This window comes from Tinamus guttatus, unplaced genomic scaffold (genome assembly GCF_059628265.1).
Source record: "Tinamus guttatus ecotype Peru unplaced genomic scaffold, ASM5962826v1 Tinamus_guttatus_pri_ptg000629l, whole genome shotgun sequence".
NCBI lineage: Eukaryota > Metazoa > Chordata > Aves > Tinamiformes > Tinamidae > Tinamus > Tinamus guttatus.
The window spans coordinates 1,569,134-1,589,016 of record NW_028289163.1 but is presented as its reverse complement, the minus strand read 5'-3'; the positions used below and the strand labels follow the sequence as shown (position 1 = coordinate 1,589,016).

Genomic DNA, 19,883 nt, shown 5'->3' with positions numbered 1-19,883 from the left:
TTGCGCCTTGAAATGGGGTAAAAAAGAGGAAATCCAACTTTCTCGGGTGCCTTTTGCTGCCGTGCAGGGAAAGGGGTGATGGGGGGACGCGTCGAGGCCTCGACGCCGCCGGGTCGCGGTCCCGGGAGCCGCCTCCGGAGCGGCGGGCCGAGCCGGCGGGATTATCCGCTTAGGCGCCATCTGCTCGCCAAAGCGCCCGCATTATTTTCCTCCCGGGAAGCAAACGGCCCCTACGGAGAAGCAATTTGTTCGCTGGCGAAACCTTGCAGGTTTTCGCCTTGGCGACCTCCCCGCGCCGGGGCACGGACCGAGCTCTCCGCACGCTTAAACAAGCTGCGGCCACCACAGTGGCACGTGGGCTACTTAAACGGGGCCGCTGGGCTCTCCGAAGGTGCTTGCCGGAATTCAGAGCTTGTTGAAAGCGACCAAGGAGGGCGGTTTGGCCCCTGGGGTCTTGCAAGAAGCTCCTTGCCTTGGAGAGGAGCTCGCGAGGTGATGGGGAAATTCCCTGTGTGGGAAAAGGCTGGGAATTGCGGGATCCCCTAAGCTGGGTGGGTGCTCCCATAGGAGCTATTGGGATCAGCCTGGTGCGCGGCCCTGGTGCTCCGGGTGTTCTCCAAGAGCAGCAAACTCACTCGCGCGTGCGGGGGGGCCGGGGCTTCCCGCTGGCTCCAGGTGGGGAAACTGAGGCACAGCACAGGGATAGCGGAAAACCAAATGTTAAAAGACATGGAAAGCGGTTCCTATACCACGGATTTTTTGCCATTGGGCATCTTTTCCGCGGGATGGGAGGAAAAGGTCCAGAGGGGAAGGTAGGGGACATCCCCGCGCTGGGACACCAGTGTCACCCGCGGTGCTGCTTCCCAGGCACGGGCTGTCCTGTGCTGTCGCACCCTCTGGTGGCCAAAACTTGGGGAAGACTCATCCCGCAGCGGCAGGACTTGATAACAAGGACACCGAAAAAAACAGTAAAGGACCTTTTTTATTGATTTTGCTTTTTTTCTCGTGCCCATGATATCCCTTCCCGATAGAGCAACCTGAAAGGAAAGGCCCCCCCTTTCTAGCACTCCTCCCTTCCTCAAGCCTCGGAGAGCGGCGTGTGGGGAAACCGAGGCACAGCCCGGGGCTGGGAAGCGACTTCCAGCTCCACGTCCTGCTTCCCAAGCCGGCGGGTTCCTCCGGAGCAATCCGGCCTGTCCCCTCTCCCGGTGCTGGCGCATCCTTTCGCCACCAGCTGGTCCCAGAAAGGCCCGTGGGGCCCCGGAAAATCTTTTTGGGGACCAGATCCCGCACGGGGACGGTGAATTGGGCGCTGCCCGGCGCTGGCAGTGCCTGGCCGCAGCGCGATGTCACCTGAGCGTGGGGACGGCTACACCGCCGTGCTGGCACCCGGCTCCTCTCCGCGCGCTGGCCGCTCGCTGGAGCCCTGCGCCAATGTAGGGACATGAATCCCGCTCCATCTGGAGCGGAGCAGCATCCCGTTACGGCAGGGGGGATATGGGGATTTCCGTCCCATCGGAAGCTGTTCCCCCCCAGCCTTATCCAGCCGGGATGCTCTGGCCGGGGGAGCCGCCTGTGCCCTCATCCGGGTGTTTTAGCGATAAAATCACTGCTTTACCTCCCAGAGGGTCTCGTTTTCCAGGTACGGTGTGTCCAGAGCAGATCCCAGACACTTAATTTTCAGGATGGCTCCTGGAATGCCAAAAGCCGCATAAGGGCATTTCGCAAATTGTGGGGGAGCCTCCCCACTCCCCCTGCATCCCACCCTCTCCATCGGTGGATCCCACTATCCGGATGGGGCCAGGCTGCAGCCCCCACATTGGGAAAGGCTCTGCCATCCCTGGGAATCTGCACGGGCTTTCCATGACATCTAGCGGTCACCCAGGCAGGGACAGCTGCTCGCAGGGAGCCCGAACCCCTTCCCGGGTTTTTCCCAGCTGGATGGATGCAGGATGTTCCCACGTTTGCCCAACATGGTGCATCCCAAGGCTGCCCCCGTCACCGCTCCGGCAGTCCCCGTGTCCCGTCCCGCTGGAGCGCGGCTCACCGGTGACGCTGCCACCCAATACGGCGAATATCAGGGTGATGGGCAGCGCGCAGAGCTGGCACAGGGCTTGGTAGGTGGCCGTCCTGCTGCCATCAGCGACGCTGGGGAAAGCCAGCTGCAGCCTGCACGCCAGAGAGGGGACACATTCTGAGGGGACATTAGATCCATGGGGACGGAGGAGTTGCACGGAGCATCCCCTATTGCAGCGTGGGTTCCGGGCAGGTCCGTGGGGACACTGGTGGCTCCAGCCGGGTGCACGGGGCCACCCCGCGATGCTCTTCTCACCTGTCGCCGTAAGTGTCAGCGGTCGCCAGCGCTGCGAGCAGCGTCCCCAGCAAGGTGCCCAGGGTCCCCGGCACGCCGTGCACGCCGTGCACGCTCCGTGCATCCCGGATGCCCAGCTTGCGGAGCAGGACGGGCTGCGGAGAGCGCACGGGACAGCGCTCGGTGGGGAGGCCGTGCCGAGCCTCCGGCTTAAGGATGCGCCAGCGGCACATCCCGTTTCTCCAGCAGAAACGCGGCCTAGCCCAAGCTGCAGCGCTCCAGGGCTCATCCCACCCCATGCCGCGATCCCAAAATCACAGAATCATAGAATTGTTAAGGTTGGAAGGGAGCTCTAGGGATCATCCAGTGCAGCCCCCTGCACACGCAGGGTCACCTAGAGCACGTGGCACAGGGCTGCGGCCAAGCGGGTTTGAAGATCTCCAGCGAAGGAGACTCCACAACCTCTCTTGGCAGCCTGTTCCAGGGCTCTGGCACCCTCACTGGGAAGGGATTTTCCCTAATTTCATGTGGAACTCATGAACTTAACGACAATCACTCACTTAATCGCTCTTAATCACTCACTGCGAGGAACCTGGAGCTGAGCGGGGGTATCAGGCCGGCCAGGAACCCGGCGATGAGGGCCCCAAACGGGGCAAGCAGCATCTCCCCAGCCATGCCCATCATTACTGCGCCGGCCATGGTGGCATCCTGGACCTGGCTCTGCAGGAGACAGGACAGGCTCAGGGCCCTGCTGGGGTTTGGGGACACGGGAGCTGAATGGGAAGGGACCCCAGGCTGGGTCTCAAGATGCCCGCGGGTGGGACATTCCCGCACGCCATCCTCCCATCCCGTCCCCTCATCCTTCCTGATGTATGGATGCTCGTGGTCCCTATAGGAGAGGCTCGGGGCAGTGCGGAGGACGAGGGCCGCGTCCCTAGGCCCTACCATCCATGGCGTGCCGTCCTCGCGGAGGAGAGGGGACATGACGAAGGTGGCCAGGGTGCTGGCTGCCATCGCCATGTAGGTGTTCAGCTCTGCCCAGGGCTCCACGCTGGCGGGGACCGCGGCGGCCGAGACAAAGCCAGGCCAGAACATCCACAGACAGACGATTCCTGAAGGGAAAGAGGACAGGCAGGATGGGGAGCTGGAATCAGCTCTTCTTGCAGTGGCCATGAATGGCAGGGATCCAAGCAGGGTTTTTGGGAAATTGTTTTCTTTGGCCGCAGGTCTGCAGGATTCGGGGTCCGTACCCACTGCAGCGAGGACATCCGCAGAGGGCCCCGTGTCCTGCTGCTGCTGCTCCCTCTTGTCCGCACGGTGCTGCCGCAGGAACCGCGAAAGCGTCAAGCCAAAATAAGCTCCGAAGGTGTGGACGGTCAAGGAGCCCCCGCTATCCCTCACCTGGTGATCCAGAAAACACCGCGTTGGGAATTCTATATCAAGACGAGCCACGTCTTGATATAAAAAGGCTAATAGAGACCCAGGGTCACCTCCTTTCAGGTGGCCCTGGGGACAAAGACGTACCCCCAACACGTGGAGCAGGATGTATTCGTTGGCGCTGAACACGGGGACTTCCAGCAGTGGCAGCAGCAGCATCTGGAGGGGGTTTCCCCAGCCCAGAACAGCTCCCACGGAGACCAGGACGGCTCCGGCACAGAAGTCGGCACCGACCATGCTGGGAAGGGGATGGATGGAGGAAGGAGTATGGGGTCGAACCCGGAGCGGCCAGAGGGATAGCACGAGTATTTGTCCCTGTGATCCCCTTCCAGGTTAAAACAGAGGGGAAAACGAGTGTGCAAACCCTGGACCTCGGGTCAGCTCTCCATTCCCATACCTCTGCGCTTCCATGTAAATCTTGCCATTCCGGAAGGAATAGATGAACCCCTGGATGAACAGGGCCCACTGGATGGCAAAGGTGGTGACGAGCAAGCAGGCAGCCACGCTCCCCATGCTGTAGCGGCCGAGGAAGACCATGAGGAAGCCGAAGCCCATGAGAGTTTGGAGACAGACATTCCGGGAACCTGGAGCAGGAGAGGCAGCACGGAGAGGCTGGAAGGCTTCAGGTCTCTTCAGGTGGCAGAGCAAGCCGGGCTGGGAGCTGCTGTCCCCATGAGTCACCTCTCGGGGTGGGGTGACATGAGCTGGGGAAACCGGGAGAACCTGCCTGTTCGGCAGCTCCGGGCGCAGTGGGATTTTGCGGCAGTCGTTTTTCCACGACTCCATGGGGAATTTGTCGGCCTCCCAAGCAGCAGGAGCGGCTGCTGGGCTTTGCAGAGGGTCTGCGAGGACTTGCCGGGTTTGTCACCTCGCTGGGTGACTTTTACTATATTCTGGACCCCAGAGGTCCCATATTCCGGACCCTGGAGGTCCCATATTCCAGGGGCGCGTTTGTCCAGGGAAGAAGAGGAATTGCACCCAGGCCTCGGTGGGACGCACAAGCACCCGGTCCCGTTCAATGATTTGCTCCCCACAAAATTCCTCCTGCTTTTTGCTCACCAGCTCGGGAGCCGGCATGGGATGGGGATACTCACGCGGGTAGTACGATCCCGATCCGGGGTTTCTCCTGCTGCTGCAGTTGAGCTGCGGGGAGCGGAGGCCAGGGCTGGCGTCCGGGCTGTACCGGACGAAGACCGCGAAGAGGATGATGAGGAGCATCTGGAGGAGGAAGCACGTCCCGGAGACCTTGAGCCTCGAGGAGGCAGCGTGCGCCGACATGGCGAATCCCGCGGTGCTCCCGGGCCCGGAGGCTTTTCCCAGAGCCCGCGGCCGCCGCTGGCTCCGCCTGCGCCCGCCGCCCGCCCTCGCTTCCCGCGCTGCCGCGTCCGGGCGCTTCCGCACGCCGCGGCGGCCGGAAGAGCCCGCTCCGGCCTCCGCCGCGGGTTGTGCCGCGGGGGAGCTCCGCTTTGCTCCTTGCAAAGCTCTGCTGTGGGGCGGCTTAATCCTCCCACACGGCCAAGAAATGGAGAAAAAGTGAGCGGATTTCCCCCAAATCTACTGCATGAATCTGCGGCGCCGTGCTGGGGTAGCTCCCAAGCGCCGGACCCTGTTCCGATAGGATCCCCATTCCCGTGGTGTCACCCTGAGCCAGACCCGTCCCCACTTGTCTGGAGCTCCCAGGAGGGTATCCAGGGTCTGCAGAGGCCGGAGGAGAAGATCCTTGTGGAAAACAAGGCACAGGCCCAAGGCAGGGCTTCGTTTTCATCCAGGCTCCCCTTCCCCTGCACCATCCTCACCGTTATTCCTCCTACTTTCTTTCCTTTGGCTGCCTCTGCTTTTGCGAAACACAAAAAAGGGAGAGGAAACAAAAGGCGCTGACAAATGAAATAAAACATTTGCTGGGTCGGTGCTAGGGGAAGTTTCTTTCCAAAGAGCGGGGCCGATTTGTGAACTCAGATAACCAAAAGGGAGCCAGGGGCTCTGCACGGAGCAAGCGGGATGGGGAAGTGGCGGAGGCGCCGCGTGGGAATGAGTCACGTTTGGGCTATCCGAGGCCCTGCTTTGGGCTGTAGTTTGGTTAGGAGCCTCTATAGGGGGAAAAAAGGCAGGAAAATCCAGCACAGTCCCATTGCGTAGCCGTTTGGCAGCCGGCAGCATCCTCATACAGCGCTCCAAGGTCCCAGCCGTGATGCATTTGGATTTGGAAGTCTGCAAATTCTTGCATAGTCCACGCCAGGGATTTGGGGCTGAATCCACTGTGTTTCTTCACGCCACATCCCTGCGGCTCCGGCCGGAGCCCGGCGCGATGCTGACATTTTCCCTGGATTCTCCGGCTCGGCAGCGGGCGAATAAAGACGCGCTTGTTAGCAGGGCCCGCTCTGTTTTGCCGAGCAGAACAATAAAGAGAAAGACGCTCACAATGGGAAATTGTGCTTCCTCCTCTCCCCGCGTTCCTCAGGGAGGTGTTCGGGGGGAAAAAATAAGGAATAATGTAAAAAAAAAAAAAAAAAGTGGGAAGAGACGGTGCCTGGGGAAGAGAGGAGCCAAGGAGCCAGAGCGGGATCGCGCGGCCGCCCTGGGAGCAAGTGACATCCGAGTCACCGCGGGTGCCTGTGGCCGACGGCTCCGCTGGCTTTGGATGGGACTGGTGGCCTGGCCAAGGACACGGCCGGGGACGGTGAGTGGTGGCCGCGGGGCCATGGCGGGGTGGCAGCGCGGCTCCGCTTGGGGACATCCCTCTGTCGCAGTGTCCCCGCAGCAGGGACGGTCTCCGGACAAGGCTCTTCCCGATCCTGTCTGCTTGTTCCCAGGCTCGTTCCTGCCTCCGTCTCTAAGGATGCAGCAGCTTCTCCTGCTCAGCTCCCTCTGGCTCTTGGGGACACCGCCAGGCTCGACCATCTACCAGCAGCCCACAGAGAGCCCAGGTAGGGAGCCCATCCCCGTGGCCTCGGGCCTGCGGGAGAGAGGGATGCCGGGAGGGCACGGAGGGCCGCTCGGTGGCCCCCGAGGGGCCCCCGGTAGCCGAGCTTGCCGTGTGCTGCAGTCACCCCGCGCCTGCAGTACCTGCTGGAGCCCCTGCACGCCGTGGTGCACACGTGGCGCGGCGCCACCGTGACGCTGCCCTGCGTGCTGCGCGCGCTGCCCCGCGGCTACCGCGTGCGCTGGAGCAAGGTGGAGGCCGCCAGCTACGCGGAGAGCGTCATCGTCGTCACCAACGGGCTGGCGCACAAGAGCTACGGGCCGCTGAGCCCCCGCGCCAGCCTGCGGCAGAGCCACCGCTACGACGCCTCGCTCACCATCGCCAACGTGGCCCTGGAGGACGAGGGCCGCTACCGCTGCCAGCTGCTCAACGGGCTGGAGGACGAGAGCGTCCTGCTCATGCTGCACCTCGAGGGTGAGCGGCGGCGGCGGCTCCTCCGCCGGGCACGGGAAGCAGAGCACGGGGAGAGCGGGACAGGGCTTGGCGTGTCCTGGTGCCTCCCAGCTCCCAGTGGGTCCCAAATCTCAGTGGGTCCCAGCTCCTGGAGGTTCTCAGCTCCTGGTGGCTCCCACTTCCTAGTGGGTCCCAGCTCCTGGTGTCTCCCAGCTCCTGGCGTCTCCCAGCTCCTGATGACTGCCAGATCCCAGTGGGTCCCAACTCCCAGTGGGTCCCAGCTCTGAGTGGCTTCCAACTCCTAGTGGGTCCCAACTTCCAGTGGGTCCCAGCTCCTGGTGGTTCCCAGCTCCCAGTGGCTCCTAGTTCCTAGTGGATCCCAGCTCCTGGTGGCTCCCAGCTCCTGGCGGGTCCCAGTTCCTAGTGGCTCCCACTTCCTAGTGGATCCCAGCTCCTGGTGGCTCCCAACTCCTAGTGGGTCCCAACTCCCAGTGGGTCCCAGGTCTTGATGACTCCCAGCTCCCCTTGGCTCCCAGCTCCCCTTGGCTCCCAACTCCTGGTGTCTCCCAGCTCCTGGTGGCTCCCAGTTCCTAGTGGCTCCCAACTCCCCTTGGCTCCCAACTCCCGGTGGCTCCCAGCTCTTGGTGGCTCCCAGTCACTCCCAGCTCCTAGCAGCTCCCATCTCCCAGTGGCTCCCAATCCCAGCTTGCTGGACACCAGCCTCCCCCTCAGCACCCAAGGGGGATCATTAGCCAAATCCTCCTGAGGGAAGAGGCTCCTTGACACCCTGCACCTCTGTCCCCCCACCCCAGGCGTTGTCTTCCCCTACCAGACCAGCACCGGGCGCTACCAGTTCAACTACCACGAGGCCAAGCGCGCGTGTGAGCAGCAGGACTCACGTCTGGCCACCTACCAGCAGCTCTACAGAGGTGCAGCCCAAAGGGTGCCCCAAACCCCCTTCCCGCCCCAAAAAACCCTCCCCGGTAGGGAATGATCCTGGTGGCACCGGGAACCCCTCACCCAACGCGGGTGGTTTTGCCCTCCCAGCCTGGATGGAGGGTCTGGACTGGTGCAACGCGGGCTGGGTGCTCGACGGCACCGTGCACTACCCCGTGATCAACGCGCGCGAGCCCTGCGGCGGCCGCGCGCTGCTGCCGGGGCTGCGCACCTACGGCGCGCGGGACAAGCAGCGGGACCGCTTCGACGCCTTCTGCTTCACCTCCGCCCTCAAAGGTAGGACCCGAAACCGGGAGAACCCCGCATTGCACCGGGCTGACGCCAGCAGGTCCAGGGAGGGGATCCTGCCCCTCTGCTCAGCCCTGCTGAGGCCACATCTGGAGTATTGTGTCCAGTTCTGGGCTCCACAGGACAAGAGGGATGTGGAGCTGCTGGAGAGAGGCCAGCGCAGGGCTCCGAGGATGAGGAGGGACCTGGAACATCTGCCCTGTGAGGAGAGGCTGAGGGAGCTGGGCCTGTTCAGCTGGAGAAGAGAAGGCTGAGAGGGGACCTGAGCAGTGTCTAGAAGTACCTCAAGGGAGGGAGTGCAGAGGATGGTGCTGGTCTCTTTTTAGTGGTGGCCACTGACAGAACTAGAGGAAATGGCCCCAAACTGAAGCACCAAATGTTCCATAGGAACTTAAGGAAAATTTTTTTAACAGTGAGGGTGCCAGAGCCCTGGAACAGGCTGCCCAGAGAGGTTGTGGAGTCTCCTTCTCTGGAGATCTTCAAACCCGCTTGGCCGCAGCCCTGTGCCACGTGCTCTAGGTGACCCTGCGTGTGCAGGGGGCTGGACTAGATGGTCTCTAGAGGTCCCTTCTAACCTTCAGCATTCCATGATCCCGCTCCCGTGTCCCCGCTCCCCCAGGCCACGTGTACTTCCTCCGTGGCCAGCTGAGCTTCGAAGAGGCCGGACGCGCTTGCCGCAGCCGCGGGGCATCCCTGGCCAAAGTGGGGCAGCTCTACTCGGCCTGGAAGTTCTCGCGGCTGGACCGCTGCGACGGCGGCTGGCTGGCCGACGGCAGCGTGCGCTACCCCATCGCCACCCCGCGCGCGCGCTGCGGCGGCCTCCCGCAGCCCGGCGTGCGCAGCTTCGGCTTCCCCGACAAGGCGCTGCGGACCTACGGCACCTACTGCTTCGCCGGCACGTAGGAACGCCGGGAGAGGAACCGGGAGGAGGGTCTGGATGAGCCCGCGGCGGGCATTGGTTTGGGGTGGTTTCAGGGGGTTTCTGCGCTCTCCCGCTCTCCAATGGCATTTGAAGGCTCCCTTGGTGAGCTGGGATGAGGATGCGATGTGGGCAGCCCTGTGTCCCCCCGTTCCCGCCGGCCCTGGCACATTCTTTTGCCTTCCTGATTAATAAAGCGATGGCAAAGCCGCTTCTGGCCTGGCTGGGGTCGCTGGCCCTCTCGCTCTGGGGGGTGCTTTGCCAAGGACTTTCCGTCCCGCTGGCATCCTGGGGAGCTTTATCAGTGTCCCTGGCTCGGCAGCGTGGGGATTTCTGCCATTCCCTGCGCGGGGCGACTATAAAAAGCCCCGGAGATGGGCACAGAGGTGCCAGCATCCCTTGGCAATGTCCCCCCTAACTCCCATGTGCGCTGGAAGCCGCTTCCCAACCTGGCACTTAACCGTTCCCGATTGCTCCCGGGTGCTGGGACGCAGCGGAGGCTGCAGCTCCCTGTTATTCGGTTGCTTCGCCCTGTCTCTTCCTCCCCATCGCTGCCTCCGAATGATGCCACCGCTCTGCGCCGTGGGTTTATTGGTTTTAATATCAACAGCAGCCTGGGGGGTGGCCTGGGACAGGGGGGACAGATGCGCTTGGAGCTGCCAGGACAGCAGCTCTTCCCTGTTCTTCTGGGATGCGCAAGGTCCCCCCCGTGCCCACAGTTTTGTCCTGCGTCCCCGGCATGTGAGGAGCCGAGCATCCGAAGGCGACACCAGGGGCATCACCCTGCCCAGAGGTCCAGGGCTGGATTTGGACTCTGTTTCAACCGCAGGAACCAAACGCAGAGTGAGGTTTCCCACTGCTGAGTCTCTTCAAGGGGATCTTTAGTTATTAGAAATTCCTTATATGGGTAGAAAACGGCCAAGAAGGCCCAAAATGGGGACGTTTCCCCACCGGTTTCGGTGCTGGTGTCCTGGGTGCCACCTCCGTCCGCGCCGGGGCTGGTGGCTCCTGCCTGGGTGACGGGCTCAGTCATTGCGGATCTGAGCTGGGCCTTGAAGGGGACAACGAGAAGCAAAATGGAATGTCCAGGGAAACCAGACCAGTTCCCAAGGTAGGAAAAGGGGGAGTTGAAACCAGCACACCCCTCCAGCTTTGCCCAAAATTTGTCCTGAGTTGCACAGACTGGAGCAGGGGCGTCCCAGGCTTCCACGGCTCTGGAACGGTGCAAAAGCAGGGGAAAACAGTGCAAAAGCAGGGGAAAAAAAACGGTGCCAAGGGCTCACCGGGGAGGCAGAGCAGCCGGGGCTGTTCCCACGTCCCATCCTCCCGGCATCGGGCCACGGGCGAGCGGCGGGCGACGAAGCCCGGCCGGCAGCGGTAGCGCACGGTGGCATCGATCTCATAGCGCTGCTTCGCTTTGCCGAAGGGGCGGCCGTTGCTCACGGCCGGCGGGGAGCCGCACCGCACTGCGGGACAGCGTCGTCACCCAAAGCCATCGCTTTTCCCCCAATTTTCCCCCCAAAAATGCCCACCCGAGGGGGATTTGCTGGGCAGCTGCGGCTCACCCAGGCCCATTTTGCACGTGTAGGAGAGGTGGTAGTTGCAGGGCACGTCGCTCCACTGGCCGCCGTCGTGCCAAACCATCACGACGCAGTTTTCCCCGGAGAGGAAATAGCTGTCGGGCTGCCCGGGGTGCCAGTTCTCGTAGAGCTTTGCAAAGGGGGCCAGGGCGTTATCGCCGAAACCGCCTCGTGTGACCTCCCTCCCTCCAGTCTGATGCACCCAAAAGCAGCTCTGGGTGCTCGGCCGGGTGTCTCGTCACCCGCTTTATCTGCAGATAACGGGTGACTCATCCCACGGGATGTTTTCCATGGGATGAGGAGGCACAGCCGGGTTTCTTTTCCCAGGGGACCGTGGCGGGGGGGATGCTGAGGGGCCATCGCAGTGGGTCGGGGGTCCTGACTTACCAACGGGCTCCCATCGGACCACTGGAAATCGCCCTCGATGGTCCGGTCGTTGAGGCCGATCCACTGGTATTCCCGGTACTGATCTGGGAGGACTCGGTGGTTAGAGGAGGGGAGGGTGCAGAGGTGCCCCCCGGAAGGGGCTCGGGGGTCCCGGGCCACCGGCTGCGCCGTTTGGCTTCTCTGGCAAAGGAGGGAGGCCGGGATGCCCCGAGGCGGGGTGATGGGCGGCGGGGCCGGTGGAGCCGGGGGCCGCCAGGAGAGGGCAGCCTGTCCCCGCTGTCACCGCATCGAGGTCCCCGTCTGTCGCTCCTGTCCCTAGAGGTCCCTACTTGTCCTCCACTGCCAGCTTGTCCCTACTGTCCCTACAGGTCTTTTCCTCTTCCCAGAGGTCCCTGCCTGTCCCTACGGGTCCCTGCATCTCCCTAGTTGTCCCTACCTGTCTCTGCCTGGTCCTGCCTCTCCCTGGAGATCTGCTCCTGTCCCTGCCGTCTTCGCAGGTGCTTGCCCAGTCCTGCCTGTCCCTAAAGGTCCCTGCTTGTCCCTCCGTATCCAACCTGTCCCTCCTGCAGGTCTCTGTCTCCTCATGGAGGTCCCTGCTGTCCCTTCTTGTCCCTACCTAGTCCTGCCTTTCCCTGGAGGTTCCTCCTGTCTCTGCTTGTGCTTGGAAGGCCCTGCCTGTCCCTGCAGGTCCCTGCCTGTCCCTGCAGGTCCCTGCAGGTCCCTGCCTGTCCCTGCAAGTCCCTGCCTGTCCCTGACAGGTTCTGCAGGTCCCTGCCTGTCCTTGCTTGTCCTCTCCCTGCAGGTGTCTGCTCTCTCCCTGCTTCTCACCGACGTCCCTCCAGGCACCTTCGCTTTCTGCACTGTCACTGCAGCTGCCTCCTGTCCTGCACTTTCTCCTCTGCTCCCTCTTCCATGCAAGCTTCCCCACGGCTCATTGCTTCGCCTTCAATTCGAGCTGGACGCGTCTAACCGCTATCAATCCACCCACCCATCCATGCAATGATCCGTCTCCGTGCTCACCCACCCGTCTCGAGACGCATCCACCCCGCCGGAGCCCGGAGCGCGGGGTTTGTGGCACGTACCGTTAATGAAGTCCTGCTCCTCGGGCGTCAGGATGGTGGCCAGGTGGCCCCCGTGGTGCCTGCACTGGCTCTCGGCATCCTCCCAGCTCCTCCGCGTGGAGAAATGCTTGTAGCAGGCGCCCTGGAAGCCGTCCCAGCCCGGGTTGCACTTGTGCAGGGCTGAGCGGTGGCAGGGGGGAAAGAAAAGGGTCAGTGCAGAGGGACCCGAAAAGCAAAGTGTCACCTGCAGCCACTGCATTCGCACGGCAGGGACGCGGCCACCGCGCTGAGGCCGCGCGCACTCACGTCGCTCGCAGGTGCTGCCGCCGTAGCCGGGCAGGCACATGCAGCCCACGCGCTCGCCGTCGTCGCTGCACGTCCCTCCGTTGAGGCAGGGGTTGGGGACACAGTCGTCACCTGCAAGGCACACGCACCCTTGGTGAGCGTCCCCGAGGACAGCGGGGGACAGAGCTGGCCTTGGCACAAAGGCTGGCTGCAAAGCGGCTGGCTACACACGGTGGCTACTAGGTTCCTGCTTTGGCCACCAAGCGCTTGGAATGCCTGTGTGGAGGGGGAAGGATGTCCAGGGATGTCCTCCTCCTCCCGGATCTCACTTTAATCTATGGGAAGCAGTCAGCTCAGCTGGCCGGGCTCGGAGCTGGCCGGCTTGGTGGCTTTGGCCACCGCTTGTGCCCGCACATGCGCAAGAAGGGACACAAGCGCCAGCCCATTGCGTGAGCGCTGACAGAGGCCACCGGTGCCCTGCGGAGCTGGGGGCTGCCGTGTCCCCAGAGCGGGACACAGTGTCCCCCCCAAGGCCAGGGATGCAGCCCCAAGAGACGCGCCTGGTGCTCCATGGAGCCACCGAGCCCGTCACCCTTGGGACACGGAGCACCCGGAGCGCCGCGCGTGCCACCCCCGCCCCCTGCCACCCCCAAGCGCCGAGTCCTTGTCACTAATCACACATTTAATGGCCTTGGCGATGCTGGCGGCTCCGCCAAGGACATTGCTGCTGCTTGGCTTCACCCGCCTGCGTCCGTCTGTGTCTGCCGGCCAGCGAGCCGGAGCGCCGAGACGCCGGAGCGCGAGTTATTTTAGGGCCCCTGCTGCGTCGGGCTTGTGATTTGCCACGGGATGCTCGTTTGGTGCCCCGATCACGGCAGGGTTTTAATTAAGCCGCTAATTGTCCCCCCTGCCAAGGTGCTGCAAAGCTGCAGCAGAGCCGGGAGCAGCTCGGCCCGGGGGCTGTTTTGGGAAGGGGAGACGCAGCCGTTCCTGCCTTGGAGCATCCGGCGGGGATGCTTGCAAGGAGCTGCCCCCCGGCTCTGCAACCTCCCCCCGACGCAAAACAGCCGATTTTCCCCCAAAAAACAACCCTTCCACGGAGGAGCATCTGGAGGCGGCGTGTGGCAGGGTGGGGGCGGTTAGTGCATCAGTGGGAGCCGCGCAAGGACGCAGGGACCATCTCGCCGAGGTGCTTGTTCTAGAAAGCTTTTAATTCCCTTTATTAGTACTGGTTAGTCCGAGTTGGGTGGGGGGGGGGACTTCTTTTGATTTTTTTCCTGTGTTTTTTTGCCTTTTTCATGGAAACAGTCGTTAAAAACACTTCACAGAAGTAGAAGAGGATTAGGCGCATGCAGAGCTCGGAGTAATTTGTTTGACAAATACGCGCTTCCTCCGGACCCGAAACCTTCCCTTATCCGGCTGCGGCGACGGATGGACGGACGGACGGACAGACAGACGGACACGAGGGGCGGGCGGCCGCTCTCCCTAGTGCCAAAGAGCCGCCAAAAGGGCCGCTCCGAGCGCCAGCGCGGCTCGGTGGCCGGGCCGGCGCGGGGGGCTCCCGCTGGCCCCACGGCTGGCTCGCTCCGTGGGGCGCCCGGGCTCGGCCGTGGGGGTCCCCGCTGGCCGGGAGCCGCCTCCGGGTGGGCTCTGGCTGCGGGTCCCACCTGGTTCTCCAGGAAGGGCTGCAAGGAAACCCTCCACGGTGGCCACGGAGGGAGCGGGCTGCCCTTCCTCCTCCTCCTCCTCCTCCTCGGCCGCGGATGCGCCGGGCGAGGGGCTCCCAGGGCCGGCGTTGCTGCTCGTCCCGCCGGCCGCGTGCGCTGCCGTGGCCGCCACCGCGGTCGGGGGGATCCACGGGGCGCCCGACTGCTCCTCGCCGTCCTCCGCCGCGGCCGCGGTGGGAGGCAGCGCCGCGGCCGGGCCCTCGGATGCTCCGGCGCCGGGTGCCGCCTCCCCGGAGAGCTCGGCATCCTCCGCGGTGCCGGCCCAGCTGGGCGGCCGGCCCGATGCCAGGGTGATGGGCTCGCCCGCTGCCGGCCCCGGGGCGTCCGTGGAGGCTGCAAGAGGCAGCCGAGTCAGCGGTGGCTCCGGGGTATCCGGGAGAGCCCGGAGTGGCCCCTCGGCATCACCTGCAGCCGCTGGCTCGGATGAAGGCGGCTCAGCAGATGCATCCGCGGATGAGCCCATCCGGAGGAGCACGGAGAGGGTCTGCCCGGGAATGGCTGCCTCCGTGGGCTGGATGTCGTCGCCGCCGCTCTCCTCTGCTGCCGAGGAGCCCCGGGGTGATCCTGGCTCCGGCTCCGACTCCTGCTCTGCAACAGGGAAGGTGGAAAAGCCATGAGACGCTTCCCCTGGTGCCGCTGAGAGACCCCATGGAACCGACGGGACTGGCACCAGCAAAACCTCGGAGCGGGTCGGCTCCTTCCCCATCTGCAGCCACCCCCTCTGGAGCAGCCAGCACGAGCAGGAATATTCCCCCATTCCCAAAACACATTCCTCCGGCATTTCCCAGCGAGGTGGACACAGCCCCGAGCCGCAGTGCGATGTCCCATCCGCCCCATCCGTCCGGCATTCCCAGCGAGTGCCCGCTCGGCAGCTCCACCCTGGTGCCACGCGGAGCTCTGATGGGTGCTCCGACCTCCAGCCTCGGCCTCCTTGCCTCCTCTGTGGCCGCTAGCCCCCTCCTTGCACATCCCAAATCCTGGACTCCCCTGGGATGAGGTGGCCCCATCGGGTGCCCATGCCCAGTGGTCTGCACCGGGTTGGGATGCAGCATCCCCCCCAGCGGCACCCTATGGAAAACTGCTCCGGAGGCCTGCAGGTGCCTTGGCCCCAAACCGGGATGAGGGGGTTTCCTCAGGTACCTCCAAACGCTCCCTGGGGTGACACGGTGGGGGGGACGGGGCCAGTGGCCACGTCCTCAGGGGCCCGGGTGGGGAAGGGGACGGCGTAAATGGCGCCGCGCGACTCGATCTCCACGTCCGCCCCGGGCAGCCGCAGCTCCTCCAGCTTTTCGGCCACGCTTACAATCCCGGGAAGGCCCTCGGGCTCTCGGGCTTTTCCTGAAGCCTCAGGGATTGAGTTTGTCCCTTCTGTGGGCAGAAAGAAAGTGGGATATTACTGCCTTGTCCCTGGTTGGAGGTAGGATGCTCCGGGTGCCGAAGCCTTGCAGCCTTCCCTAGGGATAGCGCCGGCATAGGAATTTTTCTAGGGGGGAATCTGGGTGTCCTCCATGAATTTTCCCCTATAAAATGGGTCTCCATGGGGCCTTTCCAAAGGGTGTTCGAAGGAGAGGCCGGGTTATGGAGCGAGGCACCTCTGGGCATGCCGGAGCCAGAGGGAGCCGGGACAAAGCCGGGGGGATGCCCATGTCCCCTTCTGCAGGGAGAGGGGGAAACCGAGGCACGGAGCTGTGCCATCCTTTCGGGATCATGCTAGGAAGCGGGAACCGCTGGGATGACACGTGTCCCCAGGGCATCCTGGCCACTCCGCTGCTGCTGCTGCCCACGGTGGCTTGTCCCTGTCACCTTGGGTGCCCCCCGCCCCTGCCGCCGTGGTGCTGGGCACCACTTGAGCATTTCAGCTCCTTTTTACTCTGGTTTTGCTCCAAAAGACCCTTGGGAGCTGCCCGGAGAGCCCCGGAGAGTTGGGAGCCAACAGAGCCAGGCAGGAGCCCAGCCAACCCCTGTCAGCCCGTGACATGGCCCTGCTCTATCGCGATATGACGGGGTGCAGTGAGGCCGGTTATTGCTCCTCCGTCACGATATATCAGCAGGCAGGAGCCCAGCTGATGGCAGGGCCCCGCTCTATCGCGATATGACGGGGTGCAGTCAGGCCGGTTATTGCTCCTCCGTCACGATATATCAGCAGGCAGGAGCCCAGCTGATGGCAGGGCCCCGCTCTATCGCGATATGACGGGGTGCAGTCAGGCCGGTTATTGCTCCTCCGTCACGATATATCAGCTCGCGTTGAGCTCACGCAAGGCAGCCTCTGTCGCGACATGCAGCACTGCGAGCATGCCAAACACCCCCAGCGCTGTCCCGGGATTGCATATCCCAAATCCTGGGCTCCCCGGGGATGAGCTGGGAAAGGCCCCGCCGGGTGCCCATGCCTGCATACTGGGATGCAGTATCCCCACCAGTGGCACCCTATGGAAAACTGCTCCAGAGGCTCCAAGGGAGGGCGCCGGGAACGCGCCAACCATTGCAACGAGCAAGCGCAGCACAACCAAGAGCACGCAGGAGCGCAAAGCACGCGGTGCAGCAGCCCAGACACCCCAGTGATGGCCCCGGGAGCATCCACAGGCCCTCCTTTACCTCGGAAGCAGTAGGCGTCGTATCTGCTGTCGGCGTTGGGGAATCCCGTCTGGTTGCGGAAAAGGAAGATGCTCTTGACCCCCGGGAGGCTCCCGCCGCAGCGCTCGCGGGGGGTGACGATGGGGTAGCGCACGCTGCCGTCCGCCAGCCAGCCGGGGCTGCACGAGTCCAGGCCGCCGCTCCAGGCCACGTAGAGCTGCCCCGTGGTGGCCAGGGTGGCCCCGAGCGCGCGGCACCGCGCGGTCGCCTCGGCCAGCGTGAATTTATCCGGCGCCGTCTCCAAAAAGATCTCCCCTGCCAACGGGAGCGGGGAGGGAGCATCAGAGCCAGCAAGTGCCCCGTGGCTGCAATTTTGGGGTCCCCAGCGTCATCTGAGCCATGATATTTAAACCCCATGGCAAGCGGGTCGCCCCGGGCTGCCGCAAGCGCGTGGCACCGAGCGCATCGCGCCGAGCGCGCCGAGCTCACCCGCCAGGTCCTGCGCGTAGCAGTAGACGTCGTACAAGTCCTGGGGGTCCACGACGCCGTAGTTGCGCACGCCGGGGAAGCCGTTCATGTCCCCGTAGCAGGGCTCGCGCGGCGTGTGGATGGGGTACCTGGGGGGCGCAAGGAGAGCGCGGCTGGTGGCTCGGAGCCTCCCGCGGCGCCGGCGGGACGGGCGTCCCCGCGCGCTGCCCACCGGACGGTCTGGTCGGCGAGCCAGCCGGCGTCGCACTGCTCGTAGCCGCCGCGGTACGCGGCGTACAGCTGCTCCGGCGTGGCGATGCTGGCGCCCAGGCGGGCGCAGGCGGCGCGCGCCTCCTCGAAGGTGTAGGCGTAGCGCGCCGAGCCCTCGCGGTAGTGAAACACAACCCCTGCGGGACACGGGGACGGCGTGAGCGGGGGCTCCGATGCGGCCTCGGTAGAGCCCGCCAAGGTCCCAGATGCCCAGATCTGGCCACCCCTTGCAGTCGTGAAGGTTCCAGTCATCCCTTTGCACCCACCAGGATCCAACCACCCCTTTTCACCCTCAAAGGGTCCGGCCACCCTTTTGCACCCATAAAGGGTTCCCTCTTGCACCCCTGAAGGGTCTGACCACCCACATGCACCATCAAGGTTCTGACAACCCCTTTGCACCCACAAAACGTCCAGGTATCTCTTGACACCCCTGAAGGGTCCAACCACCCCCTCGCACCCAACAAGGGTCTGACCACCCTTTCGCACCCGAGAAAGGTCCACCCTAGGCACTAACCACAGTCCAGCTACCCCTTTGCACCCACAAAACATCCAATCACCCCTTTGCGCCCACAAAAGATCCAGCCACCCCTCTGCACCGGCGACAGGTCCACCCCTTGCACCCCGCAGGATGCAACCGCCTCTTGGCACCCACTCATGAAGGGTCCAGCAGGCTCCAACCACCCCTTTGCCACCGCGAAGGCTGCGGAGCTGCTACCTTTGACCTTGAGGTGCAGGACGTCGTGGCCGTCCTCGATGCCGTGCTGCACGCGGCAGCGGTAGACGCCCGAGTCGGTGGGGCGCAGCTCGGTGAGCAGCAGCGACGCGTTGGTGTCGTGGTGCGGGAAGGCGGGCAGCGACGCGCGCCGCCGGTACGGCTCGCTCACCTTCACCCGCTGGCCCCGGGCCACCAGGATCTCCCGCTCGCGGCCCTCGGGGGCCACGAAGCTCCACTTGACGCGCGGCGTCCCCAGCGCGGCGCGCCGCCCGCCGCCGTCCCCCGGCCACGCATAGGTGACGAAACACGGGATGGTCACGTCACCGGCCAGCACGGCGTGCAGGGCCGGGTGGCGCGGGATGGACACCTGCAGCGCCTTGGGGTCCTCTGCGTGGTGGAAAGGGACAGTGAGTGGCCAAGTGTCACCCGCCCAGGACGTCCCCAATTCCCTCTTCTTACCTGCGCTGTCCCCAGGGGCAAAGTCATCTGGTGCCACCGCAGGGACAAATGCACAAAGCAGCAGCAGGGTGAGGGACGAGGCCATCCTGTGTCCTGCAAGGAGGGGACAGTCCCACCAGGTTGTGTTCAGCCTCAGAAACATCTTTAAAAGGGAGATGTCCCCTCTCTGCGCCCAACGGGTGCAAGAAGACAGGGTGATGCCTGATGCAAGAAGCCAATTTGAGTGCAAACTGGAGCAAAACAGGGCATGTGGATCAGGGTCAATGAGATGTGTCACCGCGCTGCAACGGGGCTCCACATTTTATTTAATTGTTGGGGTTTTAGGGAGCCTGGATGCCAGAGCCACTGGGCTGGAAAGCACGCTGTGAGCGTGCAGGTGCTCATGTGCATGCACACTAATGCATGCATGCATGCATGGGTGTCCTGGTGCATGTATGGGCATGCTTTGGGGGGACACACACCGCACACTGCCCTTGCACAGAGCCCTGGGGCCAGGGAAGCACCGCGTGGGACGGCTCCTTGTTGCCATTCCGCTCACGCCAGAGGCTCCCTGGGAAAAGCAGGACCCAGCAATGCAGCCATTATGTCCCCAGGCGCTGGCACAAAGGGGCCCTGCAGCCGGGCCACTAATTCCTGCAGCGGGACCGTCAGGACACGCTCCGCACAGGACCTTTCCCTGCCCAGGGAGAGTGTCGGGGCTCCCGTGTTCCCCGAAATGAGGAGGCGCCGGGTCCTGTCTTGGTTTCTGAGCTCCATGCGCTGCATCGATCGCGGCAGCTGTGGGAGTGGGTCCGGCTTATAGAGCTCCTAGCACCAGTGCTATACAGCCCCCAGCACCTACACCGGGGATGTACAGCAGCCAGCAGCCAGCATCGTGGATATAGGGCACTCAGCATCGTGGGCACATACAAACCCCAGCACCCAGCATCGTGGATATAGGGCACCCAGCACTGTGCATATACAGATCCCAGCAACCAGCCTCATGGATATACAGCACCCAACTGTTCATATACAGGCCCTAGCACCCAGCACCGTGCACGTACAGCATCGTGGATATAAGGCACCCAGCACTGTG

At 63.8% G+C, this 19,883-nt stretch overlaps 3 protein-coding genes across 3 annotated transcripts; 1 reads left to right on the top strand and 2 right to left on the bottom strand.

The window, feature by feature from the left end:
- Positions 1 to 1,078: 1,078 nt before the first annotated feature.
- RHBG (Rh family B glycoprotein) lies at positions 1,079 to 5,026 on the bottom strand. The gene is made up of 10 exons (XM_088535419.1): positions 4,843 to 5,026; positions 4,146 to 4,332; positions 3,836 to 3,986; positions 3,562 to 3,712; positions 3,257 to 3,423; positions 2,894 to 3,031; positions 2,333 to 2,466; positions 2,048 to 2,169; positions 1,619 to 1,692; positions 1,079 to 1,234 (listed from the first exon to the last, which is right to left on the bottom strand). Exons 1-10 carry the CDS (start codon positions 5,024 to 5,026, stop codon positions 1,079 to 1,081), a joined length of 1,464 nt encoding a protein of 487 aa, XP_088391545.1.
- Positions 5,027 to 6,376: 1,350 nt separating this feature from the next.
- On the top strand, positions 6,377 to 9,269 carry HAPLN2 (hyaluronan and proteoglycan link protein 2). Its single transcript, XM_088535413.1, has 6 exons — positions 6,377 to 6,425; positions 6,559 to 6,672; positions 6,792 to 7,142; positions 7,934 to 8,050; positions 8,169 to 8,354; positions 8,986 to 9,269. The coding sequence occupies exons 2-6, from the start codon at positions 6,585 to 6,587 to the stop codon at positions 9,267 to 9,269; spliced, it is 1,026 nt and encodes a 341-aa protein (XP_088391539.1). The 5' UTR covers positions 6,377 to 6,425; positions 6,559 to 6,584.
- A 750-nt stretch (positions 9,270 to 10,019) lies between these two features.
- BCAN (brevican) lies at positions 10,020 to 18,893 on the bottom strand. Its single transcript, XM_088535418.1, has 13 exons — positions 18,809 to 18,893; positions 18,350 to 18,736; positions 17,597 to 17,771; positions 17,386 to 17,513; positions 16,918 to 17,211; positions 15,466 to 15,693; positions 14,266 to 14,913; positions 12,620 to 12,730; positions 12,335 to 12,493; positions 11,253 to 11,335; positions 10,851 to 10,995; positions 10,569 to 10,751; positions 10,020 to 10,336 (listed from the first exon to the last, which is right to left on the bottom strand). The coding sequence occupies exons 1-13, from the start codon at positions 18,891 to 18,893 to the stop codon at positions 10,311 to 10,313; spliced, it is 2,652 nt and encodes an 883-aa protein (XP_088391544.1). The 3' UTR covers positions 10,020 to 10,310.
- Between the last annotated feature and the right edge of the window lie 990 nt (positions 18,894 to 19,883).